Source organism: Pongo abelii, chromosome 2 (assembly GCF_028885655.2).
Source record: "Pongo abelii isolate AG06213 chromosome 2, NHGRI_mPonAbe1-v2.0_pri, whole genome shotgun sequence".
Classification (NCBI taxonomy): domain Eukaryota; kingdom Metazoa; phylum Chordata; class Mammalia; order Primates; family Hominidae; genus Pongo; species Pongo abelii.
In genome coordinates this window covers 104,076,270-104,093,675 of record NC_085928.1, presented here as the reverse complement: position 1 = coordinate 104,093,675, position 17,406 = coordinate 104,076,270, and the positions used below count along the sequence as shown (strand labels likewise).

The following is a 17,406-nucleotide window of genomic DNA, read 5'->3' as shown; positions in this document are numbered from 1 at the left end:
AAGAACAGCGCCTTGTGATGGAGAGGCCCTTATCATCAGATCTAGGCAGGGACAGAGGGCCTCCCAGATTGGGGTTTGGAGGGAAAGAAAAAAGGAGTAAGAGTCTGAGACAATAGCTCTTGGAAGGCTGCTTAGCAGTGCGCATGTGGTGGTGGTGGTGGCAGTGGTGGGGAGCTGGGGCAATGGGCTTCTTATCCAGCTGGAGTTACCACGGAGACAATCAAGTCCCTGCCTAACTTTGCAGTTGAACGTGATGAGGGGGCTGCACAAGGTGGCCTGACAAGAGCCCGGGAGTCATTCCTCAGAGAACTGCTTTATTGATACTGCCAGCCTGGGCTTGGCTGCCCACTCAAGTGGTCCTGTAGAAAATACCTGGGAGCTGGAGCTGTTCTGGTCCAGAAGCAGTCACGGCCACAGCAGAGGGAAACAAATCCTGACAGGAACAGTCTTTCTGGGGATGGGCAGGGATGTGCAGCCCCAGGTCGGCTCCTGCATTTGCTGGGCCCCCAGAACATTTTTGGCAAATCCTTGCCTTGGCTCAGGGCTCTCGGCAACCAGTTTCAGATGTGAGGGCCGGCCCAGAAGCTGTGACATCAGTGTCCCTGCAGAGACTTGCTTGGGGCTGCCAGCTGATGTACATTCTTACCTCAGATGAGGGCCTGGACTGGCCGATGCCTCAGAGGCTCCGGGCCTGGCATAGTGGTTGTCTGGAGTTGGAACCAGGTAGCAAGAGTCCTGGGTAGTGTTGGCGAGAAACAGCAGAAGGCCATGGAAAGCCCCAGCAGGCCTTCTTCCCTCTCCTCAGAGCAGTCAGGTGCCCTGGAGTAGCTGAGAGGATGTCAAGGGGGGCTTGGGAGGGGAGGTGCCACACTCAAGGTGGTCTGGAGTTACAGCATCGGGGGAGCTGCCTCGAAGGTGATTAGACTGGATTCTGGGGCAGCCCCCTTCCCTGGGGGTGTAGGAGCTTTGTCTGAGGGCAGGGGGCTGTCCACCTTGGCCCCAGACTCCTCTTCATCATCATCCATGCTGGGCCAGACGGACTGGTCTTCCACTCTCTTCAGCCGCTCATTGAGTGCCTTCAGGGCCAGTTGCCTGGGGCCAGAGGAGAGAGGACAGGTCACTCTGGGTTTGGCCTTGGCTCATGCCCTCTACCCTTCTGCAGCAGGCTGACTCCTCACCGTACCACCTAGACTCCTCCTATGTTTCCCCTTCACCATGCAGAGCCTGGGACTCCCCAGAGATTGGTTTAGGACACACTCTGCCATCAGAATGATAACCCAAAGGCTCTAAGAGTTCTTCCCTCCATAGCTGAGGCACCTCCGGGGTGGGAAGGTCAGCTGGGTGTCTGCCAGACTGCCCACCAGGCCAGCCACCAGGAATGGTTCTGAGGGTGGTATCTAAGGGTCGGTGGAACTAGTGCCCTAGGGCAGATGGGTGGAACGGCAAGTTCTAGAGTTTCCAGGAGTTTCTGCCTGGGTGCTGGCATCACATCCAAGGGAAGAGTTCTTAATTCTCCCCTCTCCTGGTTAGGGGTATCTTGAGCCTCCTGGCAAGGGTCAATGGGGAAGGCTGGAACTCAACACCTCCCTTGGCTCTCAGCCCAGGAAGCAGGGCCAACTTGGGTGAGTCTACCCCTCCTAACAGATGCTAATATTCTCCCTCTCAGAAGAACCCCCAAAGCCACCAAGGCCCTTGTTAGAGCAGGGACTTAGCGGAGCCCTTGCAAGAGGAGAAGAAGGAGAAACAGCCCACATGGGTAGGCACAGGCCAGAGCCTACTGCTTCCACAGGGTGGACCCTTAGAGGCCCCACTTTGAGGGCAGGTGGGAAAGTCCAACAGAAGAAGGTTTACACATGTGCTTGGGACCCTGGCCCACCAGAAGGTGGAGTGCCGCAGCTGCCAGGGAACCGTTTCAACAGTGACCACTATGGACTCCTATACCTCAGCCTCTCTGTGCCACCAGTGTGGGGACAGCCCGTGTAGCCTTTGAGGTTCCAGCTGAGAACCAAAATCTCCACCATGTCAGGGAACATGACAAGAGAGGCAACAAGGACACAGGTGTAGAAAGCCCTAGCACGCTTCCACCCTGCCCGTCAGTCTCACACATGACAAGTTGGTATAGACAGGACAGTCTTTCCCTGCTGCTACCCAGGCTCCCATCCTGATGATGCCCTTGCCAGTTCCACTTAAAGCCTGCCAAGGCAGAGAGCTAGTGTCACGCTAGTCACTTCCTCACAAGGACCAGAGAGACAGATAGGAAACCCTGCCTCCCTCTCCTCGTAGCCCTTTGGAGTTGGGCGTGGCCATGCAGTCAGATGTCAAACTGGCTGAAGGAATAACCCCCACCCCCATGTAAGCTAACAACCATAAGGCTATGCCAAGAACCCGCCTCTTGACCCTCCCTTCCTCCCCACCAACCTGCTTCCCCCCGCCCCGTCCATTTTCTTGGGCCTGGGCAGAGGTTTTTGAATGTTCAGCCAACCCTAACAATCCAACACCTCTCAGTGGAGGAGGGGTCCCCACTTGCCTGGCCCCACCTGAATGGCTCTGAGGGACAGCTCAATTCCTACCAGGCCCAGCTCTCCTGGCCCCATCTTTAATACCAGCTAAGGTTAAGAGAGACTTCTGTCCTCAGGGCTTATCACCTATAAAGACCCAAGCTCTAGGGCCCAGAATTATGCCCTGCAGCATGCTGTATATACTTTTCAACACCTACCATACCTTGGGCCATAGTGATCTGTGGCCCTTCCCCAGCTGGAACTCCTTCAAGAAAGGAATGTGTCCCACACTCAATTCCACAGCCCAGTGGAGAGTAAATACAGGGGTAACTGCAGCTAAATTCATAGAGCTTCCTGCCACAACCCCATTCACAGGTGAGCAAAAGCAGGAGCCTTGGCAATGCAAAAGACAAAGCCCGTCCCAGATTTTACTACTCAAGTAATTGCCTCAAAACATTCAAGAACAATGTTGGAAATGGAGCTGTGGATCTTCTGAAGGCGGGGACCACTCTGCTGGCTCCACAGATATGGGAGAGGGAGTACGCTGAATTTAAAAAGATCCCTCCTGCCCTGGCCAAAGTGCATTCAGTGAAGAATTCAGCTGGGACTCCTGATGCTGTGGATAGCTTGGTTTACACATAATGAAAGGGTCATTGCCACTCCCTGGTGTAGTCAGCAGGCTCCCTCAGTGGGTCATGTAGCCTGTCCCTGGTTTTGGTGACACATGCTTGCTGGAGATGGAGGTAAATGTGGTAATACCCCAAGCTTCCCTCTCAATAAGTAAGTGGCAGAGAAGCACAGCATCTGAGTTAAAGCCCAGGAAGAGGACACAGCATTTGGAAATTGGAGTGGCCCGGATCACCTTTCGAGGACCCCAGGCCTCCTTCCCTGTCCCTTCCTCACAGGGGAAAGTACCAGCAGGTTGCTTCTGGCTCCCATAGGCCCAATGTCTAGGATTCTGAGATTCTAAGGCAAGGCCAGGGTTCTGTGCCCCTCCACTGGGACTTCACAGCACCAAAGGAAACTGCATTTCTTGAGACTTATTAAGTGGCCCGAGTGGTGAGAAAAGTGCCTCGTGGACCCTAGACACCTAACTGCTGAGTTCCTCAAGGCCAAAGACTGATTTTATCTTTCCAGATCTGCCCCAATACCTGACTGCAGGTCTCCACCTATGTACAGCAAACACCTCAACAGATGGCATGTGACTCGACCAGTATGCTCCTAGCTTGACAAGATTTTGGAAAATTTCACAGTACCTTCTCCGCTCGGCGTCTTGAGGGTCTGTGCCTGGCAGGCTAATGGTGATGGAGGATGGGGCACCCACATCGTAGCGCTTCACCGTCTTCTGGCATATCTTTACCTTCACCAGGAGGCCGTGCACCAAGTTCGCCAGCAACCCCACCACAGGCTGCAGGATCTCAGGGAAGAAAGTGGCGAAAGCAAAGTGGTCAGCCATGTCCCCTCGGCCCCGGCTATGGCGCTGGTAGAAGCGAAGATATACCCAACTGGAGAGCAGCCCGAAGCCATAGGAAGCCAACGCCGGGCTCTGGAGCAGCGTGGCGAGCCGCAGCAGGAGCAGCAGCGCCAGCAGCAGCATGGGCATCACGCTGACGCGCACCTGGGGCACTCGCAGGACCACACAGTCCCCCATGGTTTGCTTGAGTGCCACCAGGACACCACCTAGGAAGCCCAAGGCGCCGTGGATACGGACAGTGAACAGGTAGACCAGGTTGAAGGAAGCCATGTAGGTGAGGAGGTAGGCGAAGGCCCCCAGCAGCCCTACGGACACATTCACCACTGAGAAGAAGATGAGCAGCTCCAAGGCCCCCCAGAGGGGCTCCAGCAAACGCCCGGCCACCACCACCGTTGTCAGGCTGATGGCCACATCCCACACATGCTGCTCCATCAGCCCATGGGTGGCCAGGGTCCAGATCCAGAAGTTGGGAGGAAAGAGGTAGCCTGGGGTGACCGCCAGGCAGCCTGTGTCCACGGCGAAGGAGAGCAGGTAGAGGAATAGTACCGCCGCACACAGAGCCTTCACCACCACGCTGGCGCTGGCCAGGATGGCCCCCAAGTGCTGGCGGGCGCCTGGCAGGGCACGTTGCATCTTCCCGGCGGCTGTCGGCCTGAGGAAAGGGTCTGGTAGGCCAGGGGCCTCCCCGGGGCCTCGTCCTAGTCCGGCCCCAATGGGAGGCCCAGGCCCGGCCTAGTCACTGGCGTATGGCCCTGGTAAAGGATTCGCTTCCGATCGGGTGGGGCTCTGGTCCCGAGGGGCCGAGTCGGGCCTTGTTGCCGGTCCGCAGCGTAGGCCCCTCGCCCGGGACCTGAGGGAAGGCCCTGGACGGCTGCGGCACGCCCGCCTACCCACCCTGTAGGCCCCGTGCCAGGCTAGCGTGGTTGGCGTTGATCTCAGGGCTGGGCCTCCTCCATCCACTGCGAGGCCCTTCGGTTCGCAAGGGGACTGGTGCCTCGTTCCGTACCCGAGTCAAGCCTGGTCAGCTCCCGCTCGGCCTGGCTCCTGGCTTCGACCGTACCTCTTTTCTCTGGGGGCCGACAAACGGGTGCTGCGCCTGCGCGTCCCCGGCGGGCTGTCCTCTAAGCGCCTGTCTTCCGGCTCCTCTGCATGCTGGGACACGGAGTCCTTGGTTGCAGCCGGGGAAGAGTCGAATAGGGCTCTGGCTAGAACTACAAGTCCCAGGAGGCCATGCTCACGGACGGGTCCCGTTGCGGTGAGCGCGGGGTGTGATGGGAGTTGTAGTTCTCAGGGACCGTTTCCGTCGGTTCTCAGGAGGTGGGAAGGGATGAATTAGCATCTCTAACCCCTGAAAGCGGCGGTGGGGGTTCGCGAAGCAACACAGCTCTAGCCCCCACACTTGCTGAATTCCCTGGGAAGAGTAGCTCTATTTGTGCATGTACCTCTGAGCGAGCGTGTCCTTGTCGGCTGGCGTGTGGGTGTGTGTCACTGTGTGAGAAACAGAACCTCCGTGGTCTGGTGAATGGGACCTGACCCAGGCTGGAACCCTTGCTCTGCCTCGGCGGCTGTGTGGCATTGGTTAAGTTCCTGAACCTTTTTGAAACTCAGTTTCATGGGCCATAAAATGTAGATGATGACATGATCTTCCTGTCCTAATAATCAAAGGGGAAAGGGGTGTAAAATGCCAGTCCACCCTGGGTGCTCAGCGAGTGTTGCACATGTTGCCTTTTTTTGTTTGTTTTCTCCCACTTGGAAAAGTTTTTTGTTTGTTATTTCACGTTGCCCTTTTTCCAAGTGAGGTGGACCTGGAGCACGAACCTAGGGCTCCCTCCCGCACAGGGACGAGGCTGGGCAGCCCTCAGTGACCCTCCTCCCCACCAGGGACTTCTGATAACTGCGGAGGAAGAGAGATCTCTCCACTAGCCTGGGCTAGGCCTGTTCTGGTCCCACTTCACGCCACAGTGGCTTCTGACAGGTTGTGTTCTGTGTCTTTTTTTTTTTTTTTGTATATGGAGTTACTTTTAAAAAACTGTACATATAGGCTGGGCATGGTGGCTCACGCCTGTAATCCCAGCACTTTGGGAGGCTGAGGCGGGCAGATCACCTGAGGTCGGGAGTTTGAGACCAGCTTGACCAACATGGATAAACCTCGTCTCTACTAAAAATACAAAATTAGCCAGGCGTGGTGGCACATGCCTGTAATCCCATCTTCTCAGGAGGCTGAGGCAGGAGAATTGCTTGAACCTGGGAGGCGGAGGTTGCGGTGAGCCGAGATCATGCCATTGCACTACAGCCTGGGCAACAAGAGCGAAACTTTGTCTCAAAACAAAACAAAACAAAAAGCTGTACATATAATTAAAATAATTCTATGACAAAGTACTTTTATAAAGCACAGGATCCCTTCCTTTCAGCCACTGACTTCAGTGTGTGCTGATGTGTGCATGGCCTACAGGTTAAAAAGGGTGCTGATGCTTTTTTTCTGGGGTCTGGGTTCCCACTGGTTGCCACATCAGGGTAAGGTTGCCAGTTTTAGCAAATCAAAATACAGGATGCTCAGTCAAATTTGAATTCCAGATAAAACAACGAGTAATCTTCGAGTATAATCATGTCCCCCACCCCCCCCTTTTTTTTTTTTTGAGACAGGGTCTAGCTTTGTCCAAGGCTGGAGTGCAGTGGAACAATCATAGCTCACTGCCACCTCAAACTCCTGGGCTGAAGTGATCCTCCAGCCTCAGCCTCGTGATTAGCTGCGGCTACAGGCACTCACTACTGTGCCCAGCTAATTTTTAAAAATTTTTTATTTTGTAGAGACATGGGCAGGGGCGGGGTGGCCATCCTACCCAGGCTGATCTCGAACTCGTGAGCTCAAGCAATCCTCCTGCATCAGCCTCCCAAAGTGTTGGTATTACAGGCGTTAGCCACTGTGCCCAGCCCCCAGTTTTTCAGTATAGGTATGTCCCACACAATAGTTGAAACACTTCCATACTAAAAACTTGTTCATGATCTGAAATTCAAAATTGGGTGTTCTGTATTTTATCTTACAACCCTATCCAAGATTGCAGGGTCTCTTGCAGGCCATGGGAGCTGTCTTGGGGGTTGTGGATTAGGCATTGCTCTGCAGCAGACCCCTGCAGAGGAGTGAGAAAAAGTCCCCATCTTGGCTGAGGCCTGGAAGCCCCTTCATCTATTTAGCATCCAAGCTCCCCAACCCCTGGTGGCCACCTCTTCTCTAAAATCTTCTTTGGTTTTTAGCCTTCTCACCTGCGGGGAAAGGCTTTCTCCTCTTAGTTTGCTCATCTGTGGTATGGGGATACACTAGTACCCACCCCAGAGATTGTGGCGAGGACTCAGACAGGTCAGTGCGGAGTGAGCAGAGTGTTGGGAGGAGAGAGAGGACTGTGGTGGGAAGGCAGGGACACCTGTGCTCTGGTGGTTACAGGTTATAATTCTCTCCACATGAGAAGATCGCAAAGGTCACACTGACTAGGGTGAAAATGAACTAGGGCCTAAGCTTGAGAGGATTCACAAAAATGAAGTTTGGCCTATGGCTCCAGTTTAAGCAGCTGCGGCCTCAAGCTCCTCTGGGCCAGGAGGGAGCCGTTGCTGTGCTTGTGGTCAGGGCTTCCTGGGCCGTAGGGACACTGGCCAGGTGCTCACTCATAGCTCCCGGCAGAGAACCTGTCAGGCCCTGGTGGTCTGACCAGACTGCCAGATCCACCTCCCCACTAAACCAGCATCTCTGATCTGTCTTCTTCCCTCCAGGGTCTTGGCTTTCAGGCTCTGGGAGGGTGTTTGTTTTGCTTGTATTTTTTTTTTTTTTCTGAGGCAGAGTCTCGCTCTGTCGTCCAGGCTGGGGTGCGGTGGCGCAATCTTGGCTCACTGCAACCTCCGGCCTCCTGGGGTCAAGCAATTATCCTGCCTCAGCCTCCTAAGTAGCTGGGATTACAGGCGCATGCCACCATGCCTGGCTAATTTTTTTGTATTTTTAGTAGAGACAGGGTTTCACCATGTTGGCCAGGCTGGTCTCAGACTCCTGACCTCAAGTGATCTGCCCGCCTCGGCCTCCCAAAGTGCTAGATTACAGGCGTGAGCCACCGCACCCAACCTGTTTTGCTTGTTTTTAAAAGACAGCTTTTTGAGATGATACGAGACAACGTATGTCAAGGGCCTGGCAACTATTAACTGGTGGAAGCAAGTGTCATGCCCTGTGGTTGACAGGGACCTGGGCTACCATGGTCTTCACCCCCTGCAGAGCACTAAGTGGGACTCTGAGGTCTTGGCCAACCGTCTTCATAGCTACCCAGTCCTCACCCCCAGGCTGATACAGTGGATGGGAACCATTTGAAGTGAAAATATGAACATTATTTAATAACTGATCTTCTGTAATAAACCATTTGAAAATATTTTACAAGGAATCACACACACGATATTTTACAAAGTTTCTTGACTTTTTTGTCGCTGTTGTTTTTCCAACTTGTCTGTACAAAATAGAACAACAAAAAAAGGGCAGAGAAAAGGAAATGGCCCCCCAGTCCCCCAGTCCAAGGTGAGGGGCAGCCAGGTCGGGTGGGTAATGAGAAGGATTAGACCCAGCTGGGGTTAGACAGCTACCTGATGGGGATTGTTTTGTCTGTTTTTCTGTTTTTTAAACTTAAAATATATATTTTTCTGTATATGTTTATTTTTATATTCTCCATTGAGCACCTGACTACACTACAGTTACACACACGCCCCCGAAGGACACAGCTGGCATCCAGGCCGGGTGCACATGGACACCCACCCTGGCACTAGCAGTGGGCATGGACCATACACACACACTGAGAAAGCAACAAGCAACATGACATTAATTAACGAAGCCATTAATTAATGCATCACCCTCCCCCCTCCTCCCAGTCCATCTGAGCCCCATCACTACATCCCCTTGCCCTCAGTTCCCCACTGGCCCCCAGGCTGGGATGCCTTTGGGGGAAATGACCAGAATGAATGGTGTGAAGAGCTGTGCCCAGTCCCCACCTCTGTGTGCAGAGAGCGTGTGTGTGTGTGTGTGTGTGTGTGTGTGTGTGTGTTCAGCAAGGGAGGGACAGTTTGGCCTCCTGCGAGCAGGGAGTGTGTGTGGGGGGGTGGGAAGGAGATAGGGAGTGGGCACAGGCCTGAGTGTGTAAGGGCCAGATTGGGGGAAGGATGGCCCAGCCAGGAGAGACAAAGTCACCCCTGCTAAGGCAAAGGGTGATGTCTGGTGGGGGTTCCTCTGCCAACAGGTGCAGGCAGTGGCATGTGGTCCCACTGGGGGCCTGAAACTAGTGAGAAATGGTTACAATGAGCACCTGGAGAGGTGGGGGGCACTTGGAGGACACTGGTGGCTAGGGGTGGGACAGAGGGTTCTTCACCCCCTGCCCCAGCATTTGGCACTGTTTGACATTCAGCTTTAGAAATGGGAGGACCAGCCAGGCTGCAGCTCAGATTAGAGGCAGGTGGTGAGCAGGAGATGGAGTGTGCAGGTGCCAACCCTCCCACCAACCCCTCGCCCTGTGTAAGGCTTTGTAAGCCCCTACCCCCACCCCACCCCATAGTGTGTGTGTTTGTGCGTGTGCCCAGTGGGGTATGTCGAATGTGAGTCCAGTTTCTGTCCTCAAGGTTCCAGGTGTATATGGGGTAGTGTCTAAACTGATATCACTGTGACTATCCTGACACCTGGTGGGCTTGGGGATGTGGCTGTAGGCCTGAAAGGGGCAGGAGCCCATGGGGGCTGCCCCAGAGCCTCTCTCCTGCTAGAATTTAAGCTGGGAGGCACAGGCCTCAAACTGGCCATCTCACCTTCCTCCACTATTCCCACAGAAACCAAGTTTGGACTTGGGTGGGGCAGAGAGGCCGGGTCAGCTGAAGCAGGGTCCCCCCCAACATAGGCAGCCTCCAGGAAGGGTGGCAGCAGAGGCCTGGTTTTGGCACCAGTGCGTGTGGCCTCCCTGTCCCATCCCACTGTGGGGAGCCCAGCAGGGAAGAAGAGTCCGGGGACATTTGAACAGTTCGGAGGTGAGACGTGATTTGGGTGCCAAAGACCTGCAGCGTCCCGCTTTGGGACTCCCCATCCCAAGGCGCAGACCAGACTCTCAGGGCCTGGCCAGCTCAGGTCCTTCAGTGAAGGAGGGACGAGGCTCTAAGGCGGGGAGTGTGGGGCAGAAGGGTGGGAAAGGCGAAGAGGCCGGGTGAGGTGGGAGTGGAGGTGGGGTGGGGCAGGGTGCTCAGAGGCGGCGAGAGGCGTGGACGAGGACTTGAGGCTGCGGCCGGGGCGGCAGGCCCAGAAGGAGCAGCAGTTGCAGGGAGACCAGGACGCCCAGCGACGGCGGGAAGGAGGCCCCGCGGCCACAGTCTGAGGTATCTTCCTGCGGGGAGAGACAAGGAGCTGATCGGCCTGGGCGGGCGCAAGGCCGCGGGATTTCGGGTCCACCGCCCCCTCTCCTCACTGTCGCGTTGTAGTCGAAGCAGATGTGCGGGCCTCTCCGGTATCGCGGTCTCTGCACTAGCTCACACTGCTCCGGGCCGTCCGCTGGGCATGGGTGGGGAGTCAAGGAGGCGGACGGCGGCGGCGGCACGGAGGGGGCGCGCGGGGCAGAGAGGGAGCGGGCGGCGGGGAGGGCGGGGGCAGGATACAGTGCGTTTCCTTCTGCAGCAGCCGGCCAGCCTCGCACTGGCTGCACAGCGGCTTCTCGGCCACCACGAAGAGAAGGTTGGTGTTGGTCAGTCTCTGCGCGTGGAACAGCCTGCGGGCAGCCCGGAAAGGCGGGGCGTAGAGCTTGCCCCGCCCCCATCCTGCGGCCCCGCCCCCGGCCGCTCGGAGGCCCCGCCCCTTCCATCCTCCCGAGCGTCTCGCCCCGCTCACAGGCTCCGCCCTTGGCCTGTGGTCCCGCCCCACTGCCAGCACCTGGAACAGTTTCCGCAGTCGATGATGGCGTTGTAGGAGGAGTTTACCGAGCCGAAGTAGTACTGGGTCTGTTTCATGACGCAGCTGCTCTCGCGCGTCTCGGGGCTCCCCTCGGCCTCCGCGGGGTCTGCGAGGGCCCAGAGCGCCTCAGCTCCAACCACAGACCCTGGCAAGGTCTCCGGCCTCCCTCAGTCGTAAGCCCCACCCTCCCCATGGAGTCGTCTTAGCTCAGATTGGGGACCCGGACTTGAGGAGGCGCCTCCAAAGCCCTGCCTACCTGCTTGGAACCAGCTGTGGTAGATGAGGCCGTAGAGAAGCTGCTGGAATAGGGACCTGCAGCGCACGGGGAGCCGAGTGCAGGTGGTCAGCAGAGGACGAAGCCGTGCTCTACTTCTCTTCTGAGCCCTCCCGGCCAGGGAGCACCTTCTCTACCCACCTCCCGCTCAGGACTCACCAGGCGGCAGCAGAGGTCCACCAGGCCAGGTTAAGGAAATCTGCAACGGTGGGCTGCAGTGGAGAGAGGGGCGTGGACTGCCACTGCTGCCCCTCACCCTAGGTCACCCCCAGCTTTATCAAATGTCAGAGGTAGGGGGTCATCTGTGGGCAGGTCTCCCAGGCCCCCCCATCTCCAGTCCAGGCATCTCTGGGGACTCACCACAAAGACACCCCGGGGTGCAGCACCCAGGTTGCCAGGGGGCTGAGGGGCACAGGCTGCCTGATAGTCATAGGACTCCTTGCGGGTGTAGAAGGAGTTATTGTAGAGTGCCAGCATCAGGTTGGCATCCACCTCACTGAAGAACCTGCCCACCTGAGGATGCCAGGAGAAAGCCATGGTCACAGGGCTGGCAGTGCTACACCCCTAGAAGGCTCAAATCCCTACTCTCTTCTTTCACTCTCTTCCTGATCCTCACCTGGTCCCACTGATGGTTCTGGTTTGACAGCACCAGGAATCCTCCATCATCAATGAGGACACAGAGTAAGTCCTAAGAGGTAGGGAATGGTAAGGAAAATGGAGAGGGGCTGGGCCCCAGACCTTCCACCGCAGGCAGTCCAGGGGTTCAGAGTTGGGGGGCATCACTCCCCCAGTCCTGGGAAGGCTGTGAAGTCAGGGTGGGGATGTTGAGACCCACAGGCCAAGGGATGTGCTGGGAGTCGCAGCTGGGACTAGGAAGTCTGGAAGTGGGGTAAGCTAGGGTCCAGGGCACACACACCTCATTGTTAACCTCGCAGTCCATCTCACAGTGGCTGTTGGGGCCGCACTGCTGGGCAGAGAGTGAGGACCGTAAGCTACCCACCAGTTTTCCTCCCTCCCATCACCTTTCATACATCCGGTTCCCCAGGCCATCTGCAGCTGGCCCTGCCTCCATGTAGGTGTTGGAGCCACTGAGTGGAGGGTTGGTGGGGGTTCCAGGGGACTCCAGGAAGGGCACTGCTGGGTTACTGCCCCCGCCCCTGCCCAAATACCTTCTGAGGCTGGTCTTGGTGGGTACGGTTGCTGGCTAGCACCTTGAACTTCTCAGCCCAAGCCTCTAGGTCCAGCTTGACGCCCACCACTTTGGGGGAGAGCAAGGGACCATCAGTGCTACCTGCCCAGGCAGTACCCTGTCCATTGCCTGTTTCCCCGCCTCTGTCCCAAACATTCACCTGCTGGCCTCAGTGTGCGCCTGCCTAGGCTGAGCTCCACAGCTGTACTGACGAGGATGCCCACGGTGTCATTCTCCAGCTCCAGCGGCCTTAACAGGGCTGGGGGTTGGGTGGGGAAGTCAGGAGTGGGGTCTGGCAGCCACACTGACCACTCTATGCTGGGTCCTACAAACCCAGGAGTCCAATCCCAGGATGACTCCAGCCCAGGCACCCAGCACTCAGGACAGTGTTTGGCACAGTCTATCCCTCTCTTCACGTCTGCCCTGGCCTCAGCCAGCCTTGTGTTGGAGAGGGGCCTCAGACAGCAGAGCCCAGTTCTGGCTGAGCAGACAGGGAAGCTGAGGCTCCCTGCCTGCTGCTGGGCACACTGTGGGGACACTCACCATCCTGGTGTGGGGGCTTGAAGACATAACCGTGGTTATCCAGGCTGCGGCGGTAGAAACTGGCATTGAAGGGCTCAGGGTTCTCTGTCCAGTCCTCAGCTGCCCTGGAGCACCCAAGAGGCAGATTGGTAGGTAAGGGGTGGCTTGTCGGGGACAGTGGTCTCCACAGGTGCAAGGAGGCCTCTGGGCAGAACAGATGTAGGTTCCCTGGCAGGGGCAGGGTTTGGGTAGCGGGATAGGTCACTTACTTGTTGGGGAAGACTCGGGTGATGCCGCCGTCTGTGGCAGCGAACACGGCCAGTAGGCTGTACCTGGGGGTGGCAGGGGGGTGGGGTCACAGGCCTGCCTTCTGCTGGGCAGGGCCAGGGCCTCTGGGCCCATCCTAGCCTTCTGCCCCCACAGGCTGGGTGATGCCTACGTGTTGAGATCCTGGTCCCTCCACACACGCTCTACCAGCTGCTGCGTGATGCCCGTGTCCAAGATCAGGTTGTGCAGAAGGAAGTTGTTGCCTGGAACAGGAGGGGAGGGCTGGGGGTGGGGGCATCTTCTTGCAGCTCCTTGCCCACCCTCGCCCCCACCCTCAAGGCTCCACCAGGAGCCTCCTCCATGACCTGGCCCAGGCCCAGCCCTCAGCTTGTGCCTGCTTATTTCCACACCTGCCCGGCCTCTGGGTTCCTCTGGGCTGCCCCATGCTGCCTGGGCACTGCCCAGAGCCAGCTGCCCTGCCAGGCACTCACACTGCTTGGAGTCTGGAGTCACTTTCTCCATGAGCTCAATAAAGTTTTTCAGGAACTCGGTGTTGTTGTCTGAGGCATTCAGGTCCTTGCAGTACTCTCTAGGGATGGGGAGGGGCAAGAAGAGTGGGCTTGGGGGGCTGGACAGGGCAATGGGGTCAAGGCTTCCCAACAGGCCCACCTGGCCATTCACTGAGAAGCCTGGGCCTCAGGGAGGGGCACGTGGGTTCTTCCTGGCTGCAGCTGCTACATGCCTGGCAGGCTGCTGGGGTCTGAGTCAGGGCAGAGCTGACACAAGAATGAGGGTCTACTTCCTCCATTCGGGCAGCTGCTTTCTCCTGGGCATGGCTCCGCAGAACCTCCCGTCTCTCCGGTGTAGCTGGACCCAGATAGTGCACCTGGAAGGCCCCAGGAAATGCCTGGCGGCCGGCTAATCCACGTGTATGCCCTAGAGCATTCCCGTGGGCACCAGGTGGGACCCAAGTACAAGCACTGGCTTTTTGTCAGCCTAAGACCTCACCCTGCCTCTTCCTGGCTGTGTGCCTTTAGGTACCTCACTCACGCTCTCTGATACTTGCTTTTTTCATCATAGCACAGAGGGTGTCAGGAAGTCAGTGGGAACATGTGGGTCCTCCGACTGGCTGTTCCCTCTGCCTGGAATGCTCCTCCCCTCAAGGCCCTCACTGCATTCAGGCTCTGGGTCCAGAGAACATGGGGCTGTGGGGTGTGAGAGGGTCTGCTTGGGGCTTGCTGCCTAGGAAGTCTTGGGAGCAATCCCTCTACCCTGATAGGTGGAGCTCTCTCTCGCTCGACTCCTCATTCATACCTCTGCCACCAGGGACTGCTTCATTGTCCCATATGGCACTAACTGTGGGGCTTTTGAACATGTGCCACTTCCCCAGGCTGTGGTAGGGCTCGTGGTTTGGTAAGGGCACGTGGAACTGGGTCTCAGGCCCCACTCACTCCTTGGCCCCCAGGGCCTTTGTGCAGTGTACAGCCTGCACCTCTGTGCCTAGAGGCCACACTGGACACACCCAGGGTGACACCCACACGACTGTGCTTGAGATACATCAAGTCACTTGCAGTCTCTCCTGTACACACAGTATGCACATTCACATTTGTGAGGTACTTCATTCACTCACCCTCCACATATTTATTGAGCTCTTCTGAGCCGCAGACACAGAGATGACAAAAACGAATAGGGTCCCTGCCTTCAAGAGAGCTTCCTCAGGGTCATGTGGGCCACACAGGCCTTCTCACACCTTCCCACATTCACTCACACACAGAGCCACCCCCACATTTATGCTCAGACTCTTACATATGTACATGGTGACTCGCAAATACACACATCTACAGAGGGAGTCACAGAGAAACTAGGTGCATGCACATACGTGCACACACGAAAGTGAGGCATGTCCAGAGCCCCCGTGTGCTGCCTTCCAGTGCCCCTGGGTCTCTGTCAGCTGCATCCACCCACCTGCCCTCATCCCAAGCCTGGGTCATGGAAGGGCTTCAGCACCCAGGGGACCCGGCCTCCCCAGACGTGGGCCAAAGGCAGATGGTGTGTGCATGAGAACATGTGTGTGCACACTAAGCGTGCACTCCGGGATGGTCCAGACCTGGGCCTGTTCGGGGCCCCGTCTCCTCATCTGCTGGAGCAGCTCTTCAAAGCCCCCGCTCTTCTCCTCCCATCCCCCAGGTAAAGTACCACGCCTGGACCTGGCACTGCCGACAGGGGCTCTGGCTGGCTCGGCCCCCAGACCCACACAAACACCGACTGACACAGGACAACGATGGGGTGTGGGGTTTGGGGGATGGGCAGGACACCACAAACCAGAGCAGCAGCTGCCCGGTGAGGGGTGGGCATGCCACAGCCAGCCACCCCAGGGCGGAAAGGGCTCCTGCCTGGTTGCCTGGGAGGGCAGGGAAAGTCAGCAAATGAGTCTGGAGCCCTCCTGCCCCGGCCTGGTGGGAGCTAGGGCCGTGAGGCCGCTGGCCACTGCTGCCTGGTGCGGTACATGGCCTGGGTATGCACACAGCTGCGCATACCAGGCGATGTATGGGGACCGGGGGATGACACTGCACAGGACACAGACACACAGAGCTCCAGACAGCAGTGCAGGAGGTGGGGCCAGGGCGGTCAGGGTAGGGGAGGACACCTCAGCAAGGCCACACGCAAGCTACCTGGGAGCAATGAAAACATGTCCTTCAGACTCAAAGCTGCTGGGGAGCAGGAATTCAAAATCTGCAACAGAAACGGGGGGTTATCCGGCGGGGGCTGGGGAGGCTGGAGGCCGGGGGGCTCAGAGCTGACGGGGCTGGAAGGACAGGGGAGAGGGGGGCTGGAGGGAGGGGGAGACACCAGCAAAGAGGAAACCCGCCATTTCCACGTCCAGGAGCCAGAGAGAAGGGACGGGCAGGGAGGGTGGAGGGCCCGTGGAGACTACAGCATCGCAGGAGAAGGGCAGTTATAGCCAATATGTTGCCCGGGCCTGGTCCTCTGTCGGCAGTGAGTCCCTTGGCGTGGCTGTATATGCTTCCATACGGCTGTATAGCACATATACACGGACACACACACACACATATATATACACACACTGCTATATATATGCATGGTCTGGGGGAGGCGCCAGTCTCGCTCTTATCACATCTATAATGGAAAAAACCGCATGCTGAGCTTCCTTTGCCTCCAAAGAGACTTTGAGGAAGGGAATTGGCTTTTGGCTGCGGATTTTTCTCTCTCTTTCTTTGCCGCAGCTGTTTGCGTTTTGGTAGGTCTTGCTTTTGTTCTGTGTCAGGCATCAACATGGCCAAACCGAGGGGGTTTCTCACGGGCACAAACAGTCCAACCAGAGACGGGCGGGGGCAGCTGAGGGTTCACTGCAGTGCACTGTGGGGGCTGGTGGTCCTCCCTGGGCCAGGAGGTGAAGGGAGACCCTCAAAGTGCCAAGGACTGTTCCCACAGTGCGGGAAGAAAGTCTGAGGAGCTGGAAGGAGGACAGGAGTGCTGCTGGAAACTGTGTACCTGCTTCCCTTGGCTGAGGGCGTGGAGACGGGCTGGGTCTCCACCCTTCCTAAAACCTGTCTGGGCTCCAGGCAGCCATGGGGGATGCTAGGGCTCCAGAGAGGGCATAGGGCTGCTGTTGCGGCATCCCCAGTTGGGCCTGTGCCCTGGGCTTATGAGCTGTGCATGTGTGGGTGAGTGAGCATGCATTGTGAGTGTGTGTGTGTGCCTGAGTGTATCTCTGTATGGGTTTGAGAGTGAACCTGAGGATGTGGCAGCTGGGGCTCCTCTGTGGCCTCTCCCTGCCCAGCTGAACTGGCCACCGTGCTGGTCTGCACCTGGGAGGGGTCCCTCTGTTCTTGGCCTGTCTCACTGTGGGTGGTCCACCTTCTTAGCCTGTCTCCACTTCTAAGCTCTCTTTTGCTCCCAGGGCTTTATTTGTATAGAAGATGGATTGTCCCTGCTCCCAAATACTCCCACAATGCACTGCAAGATTCTGGGGAAGGAGGCACTTGGGGTGCTTGGAGGGGCTGGGCAGTCACTGGTTGGACTGTTCCTTTCTGATAGGACTGTGAGGCAGGGTTTGGACACAAGCCGATGGGGAAGGGGTTTGGGGGAAGAGGAGGAGGAGGAAAAAGAAAAAGGAGGGCGAAGGAGCAGGGAAGGAGACTATGCTATGTTGTCATTGTTACCAGGGCCCTGCATTTCTGGGGTCACTGGGTGGGATGTGGGGGGGCGTGGAGAAAAAGA

At 57.2% G+C, this 17,406-nt stretch overlaps 2 protein-coding genes and 1 long non-coding RNA gene across 14 annotated transcripts in view; 1 reads left to right on the top strand and 2 right to left on the bottom strand.

Annotated features, from left to right (window-relative positions):
• Positions 1-301: 301 nt before the first annotated feature.
• On the bottom strand, positions 302-5,484 carry TMEM115 (transmembrane protein 115). Its single transcript, XM_002813713.6, has 2 exons — positions 3,755-5,484; positions 302-1,092 (listed from the first exon to the last, which is right to left on the bottom strand). Exons 1-2 carry the CDS (start codon positions 4,603-4,605, stop codon positions 888-890), a joined length of 1,056 nt encoding a protein of 351 aa, XP_002813759.1. The 5' UTR covers positions 4,606-5,484; the 3' UTR covers positions 302-887.
• A 2,828-nt stretch (positions 5,485-8,312) lies between these two features.
• CACNA2D2 (calcium voltage-gated channel auxiliary subunit alpha2delta 2) overlaps positions 8,313-17,406 on the bottom strand; it is a 140,672-nt gene continuing 131,578 nt past the window's right edge. For 3 of the 12 annotated variants that reach the window (XM_054550689.2, XM_054550692.2, XM_054550696.2), the window contains 16 exons: positions 15,837-15,897; positions 13,656-13,753; positions 13,337-13,427; positions 13,167-13,229; positions 12,919-13,022; positions 12,536-12,634; positions 12,356-12,444; positions 12,103-12,153; positions 11,803-11,874; positions 11,547-11,699; positions 11,346-11,398; positions 11,169-11,224; positions 10,892-11,018; positions 10,622-10,730; positions 10,434-10,523; positions 8,313-10,352 (listed from right to left, as the gene is read on the bottom strand). In XM_054550689.2, the coding sequence (XP_054406664.1) occupies positions 10,212-10,352; positions 10,434-10,523; positions 10,622-10,730; positions 10,892-11,018; positions 11,169-11,224; positions 11,346-11,398; positions 11,547-11,699; positions 11,803-11,874; positions 12,103-12,153; positions 12,356-12,444; positions 12,536-12,634; positions 12,919-13,022; positions 13,167-13,229; positions 13,337-13,427; positions 13,656-13,753; positions 15,837-15,897 (1,457 nt within the window). In that variant the 3' untranslated portion in view covers positions 8,313-10,211. Of the gene's footprint in view, positions 10,353-10,433; positions 10,524-10,620; positions 10,731-10,891; positions 11,019-11,168; positions 11,225-11,345; positions 11,399-11,546; positions 11,700-11,802; positions 11,875-12,102; positions 12,154-12,355; positions 12,445-12,535; positions 12,635-12,918; positions 13,023-13,166; positions 13,230-13,336; positions 13,428-13,655; positions 13,754-15,836; positions 15,898-17,406 lie in introns of all 12 variants that reach the window. The other 9 variants (XM_054550691.2, XM_054550693.2, XM_054550690.2 and 6 more) reach the window with 5 other exon arrangements.
• On the top strand, positions 10,604-13,734 carry LOC103890180 (uncharacterized). Its single transcript, XR_008523307.2, has 3 exons — positions 10,604-11,476; positions 11,833-11,867; positions 13,321-13,734. It is a non-coding gene; the product is annotated as an uncharacterized LOC103890180 (long non-coding RNA).